The sequence below is a fragment of the Pseudopipra pipra genome, chromosome 4 (assembly GCF_036250125.1).
Source record: "Pseudopipra pipra isolate bDixPip1 chromosome 4, bDixPip1.hap1, whole genome shotgun sequence".
Classification (NCBI taxonomy): domain Eukaryota; kingdom Metazoa; phylum Chordata; class Aves; order Passeriformes; family Pipridae; genus Pseudopipra; species Pseudopipra pipra.
The window spans coordinates 49,787,008-49,798,102 of NC_087552.1; the positions used below are offsets into that span (position 1 = coordinate 49,787,008).

The 11,095-nt window shown below is 39.2% G+C and overlaps 1 protein-coding gene across 2 annotated transcripts; it reads left to right on the forward strand.

Moving 5' to 3' along the window:
* The first annotated feature begins 257 nt into the window (after positions 1 to 257).
* Positions 258 to 6,028, forward strand: COMMD8 (COMM domain containing 8). Of its 2 annotated transcripts, XM_064652897.1 has the most exons (6): positions 258 to 371; positions 941 to 1,096; positions 2,077 to 2,229; positions 4,318 to 4,473; positions 5,266 to 5,346; positions 5,548 to 6,028. In XM_064652897.1, the coding sequence occupies exons 1-5, from the start codon at positions 327 to 329 to the stop codon at positions 5,320 to 5,322; spliced, it is 567 nt and encodes a 188-aa protein (XP_064508967.1). In that variant the 5' UTR covers positions 258 to 326; the 3' UTR covers positions 5,323 to 5,346; positions 5,548 to 6,028. The 2 variants fall into 2 exon arrangements, with proteins under 2 accessions (XP_064508967.1, XP_064508969.1); XM_064652899.1 differs by lacking the exon at positions 5,266 to 5,346.
* Positions 6,029 to 11,095: the final 5,067 nt, after the last annotated feature.

Sequence of the window (11,095 nt, forward strand, 5' to 3'; positions counted from 1 at the left end):
TAATTTAGATGATGTAGTGCCTGTCGCAAGCCTTGAGTTTCCTCTCGCGCCACAAGCTGGAAAGTTAATCTGTTAGGAGTCAAAAAGCAAACAGGCAGAATGCAAATATAGTTAAAGTGTTATTGCATATAAGAGCTCGTAAAATCTGGAAGGTCTCGGTGCTCAGGGTCTGACGAAGGGTCGCACACAGAGCACCCCTTCCCACTCCAATCGCGCCGGGCACTGCCGGGACTGGGACTCGAACCGGTGACGAGAGGGCGGGTGTTTGCCTGTGCGCATGCGTGCCGCCGCCATGACGGTCACGTGGCCGGCGTGAGGGTTTGGAGATGCTGCAGCTGCTGGAGAAGCTCCCGGCGGGACGGGCCCCCGAGGTGGGTTCTTCGCGGCCCCGGGCGGGGAGGGCGGTGTTCGCCGCGGGAAAGCCCAGGTGCCGCTCCCCGGCACCTGTAAGTGAGGCCGGACCCGCAGGCGGCGCGGGGCTGCGGAGCGGGACCGCCCCCTCCCGCCAGGCCGCGGTGGTGGAGGACGGTGGTTTGGGAGACCAGAGATGCCCACAGGCTTGGAAATCAGCACTTGGAGCTGTGCTGTGCAACCTGGCCATCCCGGTGCGGAGGTGACTGAGGTGCCTTTGGCGTGGCAGCTCCGCTGCTCAGCGGTGCTGTGTAGTTGTGCATGCCAGTTACAGCCACATTCAGGGTGAATCTGAATCATGCTGTGATTTCTGTGGCCGAACTTCGTGAATGGACTTTAGGGCAGAAGGGGGGACAGTTCGTATTCAGGGACTACCTCTTAAAGACTTTTTAGAATGCTGCATTCAGGAAGCACTGAGGGAGTACCCAGTGGATGGAAGGGTGATAACTGAATTGCTTGATCAGTCTCATAGCTGGTAGATTAACTGTGATAGAATTATATTCTCAAGTTTTGTATCACATTGTTTCAGTTCCTTCATAAAGTAGTTGATGGCATATGTGGCCGTGCGTATCCTCGATACCAAGATTATGGCACCATTTGGAGCTTGTCAGAGTGGATGGAGGTTTTAGAAGAAACAATGGCCTATTTCAAAACTGCAGTTGGCAAAAACATATCTGATGAAGAGGTAAGGGTTCATCACTATTTGGCTTTTGACTTTGAGAGATCATACTGGAGTGATTAGTTTTGCAGTCTGTTTAGTCCTAAAATATTTTTATAGTGTAGCATTTGAATAGTAGTGGATTAAGCAGAAGATAAGCAGCATTTAGAAATACACTGCTAAGACTTTTAAAACAAAAAGTGAAATTGATGCTGATTTTTGGATATTTGTTAAAATACTGGTTTAATCACTCAAATTCGTATTTTGAGTACCACCAAATTAAATCTGTTTAACTTAAAATATATACCTGTGAATAATACTGTTTTCTAGCAACAGAATTTACACTCGTTTGGCTTTCTTTGTTCGTTAGTACTGCATTAAAGTGGTTTAAAATGTTGGCTGTATGTAAATAATTTGGTTTTTTAAATCTGACAGTGAATGGAGGACCATGTGGTGCAGGGACTATAATTCAGGGTATTCCAGTATGTAGGAACTTTGCAAAAACTTGTTCTATTATTAGAAATCTTAATTCTTACTTTTTGCATATGCCTCACATTTTGACTACCTGCTAGTAGCCAGGTCGAAAGCACATGTGTAGCCATAGGAAGTCCGTACATCGGTATGTCTGTTTCAGCTGAGCTAATGTGTTTGGCCTGCACTCTGATGCTGAGAAACTTTTAGAGCGAAACCTGAGTTATTTGTGTGTGTGATTTTGTTTTGATTTTAGGGTAGCATCTAAGAAGGCCGATAAAGCCTGCGTTCTCTGTCATCTTTTAATTTAAGTGAGAAGAACGTTATTTTTTTCTTTATATCTTGCTGTGGTAAGCACTGACTCTTAACTATCAAACACAGAGAGCAGCCACTAAAGGCAGCGTAAGAAAGATGGGGCTATGCAGTCCAGTATAAGAGCTGTCAACTTGGATATCTAGAGCACAGCTATTGCAGGTGATACATGTTATTTCTGTCGTTCATAATTTAAGCAATCACGGTTTTTATTATTTTTGTAGGCTGCTCAGCAGATAAGTGAGTTAAATTCAGACTACCAAGAAGCAATCACAAAATGTCTGAAGGGTAGAAAGGAAGAAATCAGGAATGCCCTAGTGGAAAGCGTAAATGGAATATCTTCTGCCCAGCTGCAGGATTTTGACTGGCAGTTAAAGGTGAGAGTTGCCTTAATGTTGTTTGAAAAAAATGTTCTACAACACAGAAGTAACTATTGATATAGTCCTCCTTGGCCTGCCCCCTCTGGAGTATGGTTCAATTTCTGTAAGTATGAGAAAAGCTCATTAGTGAGCTTTTCTCATAGTTACACATCAAAGACTTGCCAGAAATTTGTATAAACTGCAAAAGTAATTTTTTCATTTGTTTTATTTTGGTTTTGCCCTCCTTTCTTTTAAAGCTGTCCCTCTTTCCTAAAGGGACACATTAGGTGCTATTCAGGAACACCTGAAAGTTTTGTATGCTTTTATGATTTTGGGGCCTGAATAAAGTGTATTTTGACTCAAAGGAAGAAGAAATATTTACTTAATTTTCAGATTAGCTGAGTGATTCAGGATGATTTTTCCTGACTTTTTAAAAATTTTTAGTTTTTGCAATAAACAATAATTAGTTTGAAATAATTTATGTTTAGACTTACTATTTTTGTGGTAAACCAATGATAATGGTGTTGCCTAAAGCAGGATGGTGCTGAAGACAGCTGGTTTAAATTAAGCTCTATCAAATACTTAAAAAAATTACTTGTACTGTTTATATTTTTAGTTAGTCCATGAGAACTCTTAAACGGAGTTGTAGAGCTGTTGAATAGTTTTCCATGTTTACAAGTGTTAAATAGTTTTGGCAGCAAACAGCCTTTGAAATCAAAGAGTAATGCCCAAACCAGACAAGTTTTTGCAGGAGCCAGTATGGCATCATAACATGCTTTGGATGAACTGTTACTGGGGTTGGTCTCTTGCTAACTGCATTTACTGCTGACAGAAATACAAACTAGACTTATGTGAATTCTTGGGGTTTTTTTGTGACTTGTTTTAATTTTTTTCTTCTGAAGGATTTTTTGAGTTTCTTTCTATTTTGCAATGCAAATTTCTGGTACATGTCTGAACTACTATATTTATTTTTCTTAAAACCACTTTTTTTTCCCCCCTTGAGCTGATTATGATTTTTTTTTGCTTGCCATGATTGAACTCTACCAAAGACATTGGGTCTTCTCTGCTGTATCACATTCTGTTCTCTAAATAGATAAGATAGTATCTTATACTACCTTATAGTGTATATATAGTGTGTATATATATACTATAAGATAGTATCTATTATATATAGACCTATAGTATTATCAACTGATCTTTGTTTTTAATACACTTTAAAAGCCTTATCTGTGCTAGAGTGGGTATAATAGGAAAAAAAAAGAAAGCACGATTGGTATGTAGTCCTCTTCATCAGTTTGTCAAATAGGATCTCTGACAAACAGTGTTTAATCAGCTGTAGAGAGTGTTGAAAAACACATGGAAGTGCCCTCTTTCTCCTAACTGCCCCATTCTGTATGACTCTTCTTGTTGAAAACCAAAACAATTTGAGTATGGTGATTTCAGAATTCATATACTTCATTAAAGAGCCATGATGAAATGTATCCTTTCTTTTTACCTATATTATCAAAATGTGTCAGCCCAGTAATTTTAACAAATTGTTTTTGAGAAGCGTATTGCTGTGAAGAGGGTTTTTTAGTATTTCAATATATTGTTGGTATTAATGGCCAGTCTTCGCAAGCGAAGATTTGGGAAAGGTCATAAACCCTTCGAGCCTGCGCAGTGGATTTTTTTAGGTGAGACACAGCGTGCGCTGAACTGAGCCCACCCTTTAATCCTGAGGTTCATCTGCCGGGGCCGAGCAAAGCTTGGACAGTGGCAGTGAGGTCCCCAGGACGTAGCTGGATTGCCATACAAGGCTGACGAGCTCCAGCTGCCCGGGGGGCCGGGAATTGAACCCGGGTCGCAGCGGTGCGAGTCCTGCACTCTAACCACTAGACCACCAGAGGCCCCCATTGTTGGTATTAACAAACAAACAAAAATCCCAATAACAAGGAGGAGGAAAAAAAATCCAAACTGCTGAAATGACTTGTGAGAAGTTAATTTTGTTATGCTGATATTTGTTCTGGTAGCACAAATTGAATTTAAAGTGCAGATGTGTTATTATGAAAGACTAAAAACTTACTGGCTCCACCTTACACTTTATTGTTGTTTTGTCAATCTGCATAGCTTGCTCTTTCCAGTGATAAGATCTCCATGCTGCAAATGCCACTCCTCAATCTTGATTTGGATGTGAGAGAAAATGGTGAAATTAAGCCGATTTCTATAGAGATGAACAAGGAAGAGTTGCAGAACCTAATAAATGCACTGGAAGCTGCTAATAAGGTAGCTTTTACTGATATAATTGTTTGTTCCCGACTTCTCATGTACTGAGTTTATTTTAAGCAAAATTCGCAGAATTGTAGAATAGTTTGGGTTGGAAGGGACCTATAAAGGTTGTCTTGTCTGACCTCCTTGCAGTGAACAGGGACATTGTCGACTAGATGCAGGGGTGGGGCATCCACCACCTCTCTGGGCAATCTGTTCCAGTGTTTCACCACCTCCATTGTAAAAAGTTTCTTCCTAATATCTAGTCTAAATCTACTTTCTTTTAGTTTAATACCATCACCCCTTTCCTGTTCTGAAAGATTAGCAAGAATTCTAGTGTTCCCTCAGCTTCGTAAATTGTCAGTGTCTGGGTGTGCATATGGGACAATTTTTTGGTTCATAGTGATTCCTTTAATTTCTATGACATAGTAAATCAGGAAGAAAGTTACAAAGATTCCAATGCAGTTACCCAAGAAGAAAATTTCAAGTGAAACAATAAAGTTTCACTTGAACTGATCTGTGACACTGGAGAATCTCAGATTTCTTAATAGAAAAGACTAAGGAAAATGAGGATTTGAAGAAAATAGTGTTCTAATGAAATTACAGCCCTTAACAGCTTTCAAACCTTGCTTTCTTCTGCATTTGCTTTCCTACTAAACTACATAGTAGCTTGTCATGCAAACAAGGATTTTTCCATGCCAGATTTAAATCCCCACAAGGTATGGGATGTTATCATCTCCTTACTTAGTTTTATGTGTGCAGAAGGAGGAATCCACTTCAGAAATGATCCCTGATCTCTGCTTTGTGCAGAAGGAATCTCACTGGACCTGGGCATTGCTATTCTACTTTGTGACTACAGGCAGCTGAGGAATGGATTGCGTGCAGGAAAGGGTAAAGAAAGTTATTGGAAGTGATAGTTGTGTGAGGTTGTAAAAGAGAGCTGAGAGAGGGATAGTGTGCTTTTCAGAGCGAAGACATGGTTATTCAGTTGCATATTACACTGAAACAGAAAGCAAAAAACTGCATTTCATAGACTGGTTAAGTTTTGGTCTTATCCAACTTTAATCTCATTCCTTTCCTTTTTTTTTGAAGGTTGTCCTACAACTGAAATGATGGAATTCAGATCATCAACAGTATCTGCTAGTGATGGCTCCCCAGTTGATTTGGGGGAAAAAAATGTATTCTCTGCAAAGTAAAAAGTTGTTGGTGCTGTAGAATACTAAAGTGAGAAGGCTGTTATGACTTGTGACCAAATAAACTACTCATCCTTTGATAAAAGTAGTAAAATCTTGTATCTGTTGGATCAGAAATATGAAAATCCAATGTACAGTTGCTTTTAGTACTGAAGATTTATAGACCTTTGGAAAAGAATCACTTATGACATGTGCCATATTTGTTTTGGTTAAACTTTGATGGTGACCACACAGGTGCCTAGTAAAACTAAGGCATCTTACTTGCATACTGTGTTACCTTATCTGAAGTGCCATGATAATAACTTGAGAGAGTATTTGTAGCATTAATATATTTATATTGTAAATATGGAAAATAAAGACCTGATTCTGTGTGTGAATAATTGCAGTAATTTTTTTCTTGATTTATTAGTCACTAAACTCACTCTTTCTATATGCTGGGGAAAATCACCTTAAAACCAAAACCAGTGTAGAACCACAGAATAGTTGAGGTAGGAAGTGAGCTCTGAGGGTCATCTTGCCCAACTTCGCTGCTCAAGCAGGGTCATCTAGAACAGGCTGTGCAGGACTGTGTCCAGATGACTTTTGATTGTTCCCCAAGGATGGAGACATCAGAACCTCTCCAGGCATCCTGTTCAGTGCTCAGAAGTTGTGGAAAAAGCACTGGATCTTTATTCAGAGTAAAGTGTGGTGGTTTAGCTTTGTTTTTGTATCGTAGTTGATGGCATTTCACTTAATATTTTCAGAAAGGGGCCCAGTGCTGGAGAGGAGCTGACCTACATAGACTGTGAAAAAGATATTTGCAGCTTACCTAATACAGCAGGTAAATCCTGCTCTAAATTTTCCTAAAACCAGATGGAGTTTGGATTGTAGTTACAAAAGTTAGAAGCCATAATACTAGAGAGGGATACACCAGAAAATCTTATGCTTTCTACTATTTGTTAAACCATTTTTCCGTATATAAAGAGCAAATGATCTGTAATGCTGACATAAATGCTAATGTGTGGTTCTCATCATGTATGTCTATACTAGGCATGTTTTGTATATATAAAAAAGCAAAGTATTTATGACCTACTTTCTTTGTAGTTTCAAAACTGAAGACCCTTCTTGAGTTTATTCCACTGTATTTTGTTGTGCTGTAGGTTTTCATGTAAGCAAAGTTTAAAATAATACATTCATACAAGGAATTGGACTTCAGAGTACTGGTCTGAGGAGGAGGAGGAGAAGAAACTCTCTTGTAGAAAGGCTTCTGTGAAAAGGACTTTAATAGGCTTCATGAATAGGAAACCTAAATACATGTATAACTAGGATAGAAGTTTCGTGGGTCAGAAAACATTTTTGAAAATGTGTATCTGTGTAAAATATATTGTTTCCCTTTTATTTGGTACAGGTACATTTAGTCAGGTGTACATGTTCAGTCCCAGGAATTGAAGAAAGATCAGAAATGTGGAGAAGTAGATAAAGAATTGTAAAGATGAGAGACTGAAAAATGCATCTTACAGTGAAGGGACTGCAATCTCTAACAGATACAGCTTGATCATAGTCTTGAATTTCCATACACAACAAATTTGATAATGGATCAGATAACAGAAAAAGACTTTGTATAAGTGGTACGAAATTCAAGCTAAAAAATCAGATTGGAATTGATAATTGCTTAGCTTTTCTAGAAATCTGAAAAGAGTTACTTCAGGTTGTCCAGTAGCCTGTTCAGGAGCATGCTATTTTTTAATCGTGAGTGTAAGGAATAAATTTGTCATGTCTATTTCTTTTTTTATAGGCGTATTTGTATTGACTCCATTTTTTCCTTTCTTCTAGATCTAGTTGCTTCATAGGAGAATATGGCCTTATGTGTTTAAATGCTTCATGGATTGTTTGATGCATACTGAAGCTGTAACTCTGCTTTAGCTTTCCTATGATAAGCGTGTGTTGCTAAAAGGCTTTTGTAGAGAAAAGAGGCTTTATTTTTTGGTAACTGATTTTTATTGTTGCCATGCTGTTTTTATCATTTAGGATGGAAGGACTGAAAACTACTTTTATTTACAGTAGCAGAACCAATAAACAGCCATTTATTTCATACAAGTGTACACTATTGAGTTTGGGATGTCGTTTGGACAGAAGACACTTATTTGTGAGCTGATCCACTGACACAATTTATAGATGTTGCAGATACTTAGAAAGTCTGTACTTTGAAGAATATTAAGGTGGTTATTTAAAACTTATTCTGTAGTATGTTGCTGAAGAGAATTTTGTGTTGCTACCTCTTAGTTTCAAAGATCAACTTTTCAAAAATGCAGTAAGTTCATCAAAATAGTTGTGTTTTCTGAACATTAAAAGGTCACAAATAATAACTTCCATTTTCACGTTCAACTAGCGAAACTTGTATTGCAAAATCTGCCACATTGCTCACTGATAGAAAGCAATTTTTAAAAATGTAGATGGTACTTTAAATATTTCTGACTTTTTCTTAGTGGTAAAGTTTACATAGTTTCATTTTAAATTCTATAGCAAGTTATGTAATGATGGCTTTACAATTAAGGGTATGGGGTGGTCATTTAGTCGTTAGTATCGTCCTATATTTGTCCTGTCCTTTACTGCAGCACTGAACAGAAAAGGCTGAAAAATAATTTTTCAATGATTTTTTGCTTTAAAAAGAAGACAAGTTTCTGTTATGATGTGACAAGACTAAATACGCAATTATATGCTTTTTTTGTAGGTGTTAGACTTTATTGAAAATCTCAGTATTTTTTAAAATAATGATAAAAATTATGTTTCTAATAGGGGACATAACAACACTGTATGACTGGCTAGAGAGGGAGAGGAGCACCAGTTGACGAGCAGTTGAGAACTAGCAGCTAAAACATGATGATCATGGAATTGCATTTGAATGTGTGGAATCGCATCCTGACCTTACATCACTACAGAGAAATGAACTGTCCTCATAAGGCACAAAATGGCCTCCAGTAGGTGACCAGGAACAGGACTAAAGAGAATGGAGAAGAGAGCTTGCTGCTCTGTACTTTGTACCATCTATCCGAAAATGTTTTTTTTCTGTCTTTGCTCAGAGTATTAGTTACTTCTGGAACAAGCAAGGTCTCCAGTTGTGACAGATAAGGCATTTGTGGAGACTGTAGCAGACCAGATTGATGGAAAAAGCTAGAGATTTCACAAACCCCGTTATATGGGTGTCAGCTTCAACATACACTTCAAGGAACGCAGGTAGACCCAAACAGGTAGCAAAGAAGACAAATGTACGCATCTAAGACAAGCTCGTGGCCAGGAGTGCCTCTGTCAAGTGTGCCCAGCCATGCTCCCTTCCCTCCTGAAGAATAGGAGGACAGGTAAAGAAGTTGGCATCACATTTCCACACAGAGGTTTTCATAAAGTGTGGAGCATGGCCATGCACGTCAGCCCCTGGAGACAACTAGATGCTGGGACCAGAGCTAAATAAAGTAACAAAAGCTGAGGAGAGCTTGTGGTGTGAGGAGTGTCATTCACAAAGACTAAGGCTGTGACTGAGGGGGAATCGGGAAAATCTTCTGAAGGCATAAGAAGGCTTAGGCCGAAGGTGCAGGAGTTTAAAGAGACCCCATTAGATGAAATAATTTTTAATTTTGTCTTTGCTTATCTGCTCACTTTGCCCATATCTGTATTTTCCTATGTTCTTTCAGGCCTACGGTCTTTCTAATTAACTGACTACAGTGCATGGAATAGCTTTAGTGTTTGCACAATACACCACACTAACTTGTAAAGATTATTCCCAGGAGATGCTTCCCCTTCGTCCTGGGGGACGGGTTTCAGGGACACGGGTTCATATTCTCCCAATGTTTACCCTGCAGAGCAGCTCACTTCTGGGTCCTGCAGTCATATGGCCAAAAAAATCCCAACCAGCCATCATGAGCATGTTTAAGAAATCTCTGTGGTTTTGCAGGTACTGTGTACAGACCTCTTAAGTATGTAATTTACACCAAAACCAAAAGTTTGCACATATGAGTGGTGGGTTAACGTGAGCCTTGTCCTCTGCTATAGCTAGCTGCTTTGTTGAAACTTGTAGGAATGTCGTATCTCATAGGTCCTTACTGTGCTGTTATCTTTTGGTTGAAATTACGAATGGATTCGTATATTATTGAGACACTCCCAGGTAGGCACACAAATATACACACTCAGGGACAATAAAGCTCAAGTCCTTGGGAAACTGAGCCGAAAAGGACTTCCAGTTCAAATTGAGTGAGAGCTGCACAAACCGTATGGGGATTTAGCTGAAACATAATTAGCAATAGGACCTACTTATGCTGATCTTGAAGGCTGGTTCCTAGGGGCAAGGAAATTAACTACTGAAGTACAACTGTGAGGGAGCTTAGCATTTCAGCATTTTTCACCTTTATTGTGCAAAACCAACCGAATTACTCCAACCTATTGATGGGAAGAGATTGTTTCTTTTGTACTCACTAATTTCTAGCTCCAGATGGCAATGTAACCCATGAACAGACTCATTTTCCATCCTATGCCTCTAATAACCACTGCATTCTCCTTGCTGCCAAGCTATTGCTCTCAAGTGAGAAATGTTTTCTTCTGCTTTTTTTTCTAGAAGTTGTTGTACCTACAGTCAGTGGCTCTTGCCTCTGTATGTGGTGGAGTCACTAATCTCTGCTGCCAAACTTTGCACCAAGAGCTGGCAGGGGTTTCCTGACTCAAGATCATGGCTTCCTGCTCTCCATGCAGATAGGCCTTAGTGGGTGCCACTCAAAATGGGCTGCAGGGCTGGGATTTGTATCAGTGGCATGTGTTAAAGGTCTCCTGGTACATAAGGGTGGACCCTCCTATTTTGGAACATGCAGTTCTTAAGGAGTTCTGTATTTGCGCTGCTCTTGTTTTGTTAATGGCTTTTACTCTGCTCCATCCTTTTTTTATCCCCTTGGAGTTGTAAAATGTAACTGCTTTTAATCCATGTGCCTGTCATCTGTTGTGTGAAGTAGCTGGTTGATCCATAAACTACAAAATACGTGTATGTAGATGTTAAAAGCCTACAAGAAAAAATACTGAAGACCATTAAAGCTGGTCCTTGCTCTTGTAATCAAAGATAAAGGATCCTTTTTTTTTTAACCCAAAGTCTTGTCTTGTTTCAATGTCATATTGGGTGTTAGTTCTTCCTGAATGTTCACTGCAACTGAAAGGAGAGGTTCTAATGTCTCTGCAGCACTTGAACAGCCAGGTTAAATTACTATCCTATGGTCTATCTGTGACTATTTTTAGGAAATCAGGTAATGTAAAAATATGGGTCACTGGCAGTTGTTATTCATACAGTCTATTACCTACAAGTCTGCAGAATGTATTACTTTCTTTGAATTTAGTTTTGTATATAACCACAAAGTGGGCAAATTCACTGGTTTGTGAACTTATTCCGTTTGCAAAGTCTGGTGCCAGTTCACTGAATTCAAAACTATTTGTTTGGA

Excerpts from the sequence above, each read along its gene's own strand:
- COMMD8 (XM_064652897.1), top strand. The coding sequence starts at position 327 with ATGCTGCAGCTGCTGGAGAAGCTCCCGGCGGGACGGGCCCCCGAG. Across the intron at positions 1,097-2,076 it reads AAAACATATCTGATGAAGAG|GCTGCTCAGCAGATAAGTGA; the intron begins GTAAGGGTTCAT and ends TTATTTTTGTAG. Across the intron at positions 4,474-5,265 it reads CACTGGAAGCTGCTAATAAG|AAGGAATCTCACTGGACCTG; the intron begins GTAGCTTTTACT and ends TGCTTTGTGCAG.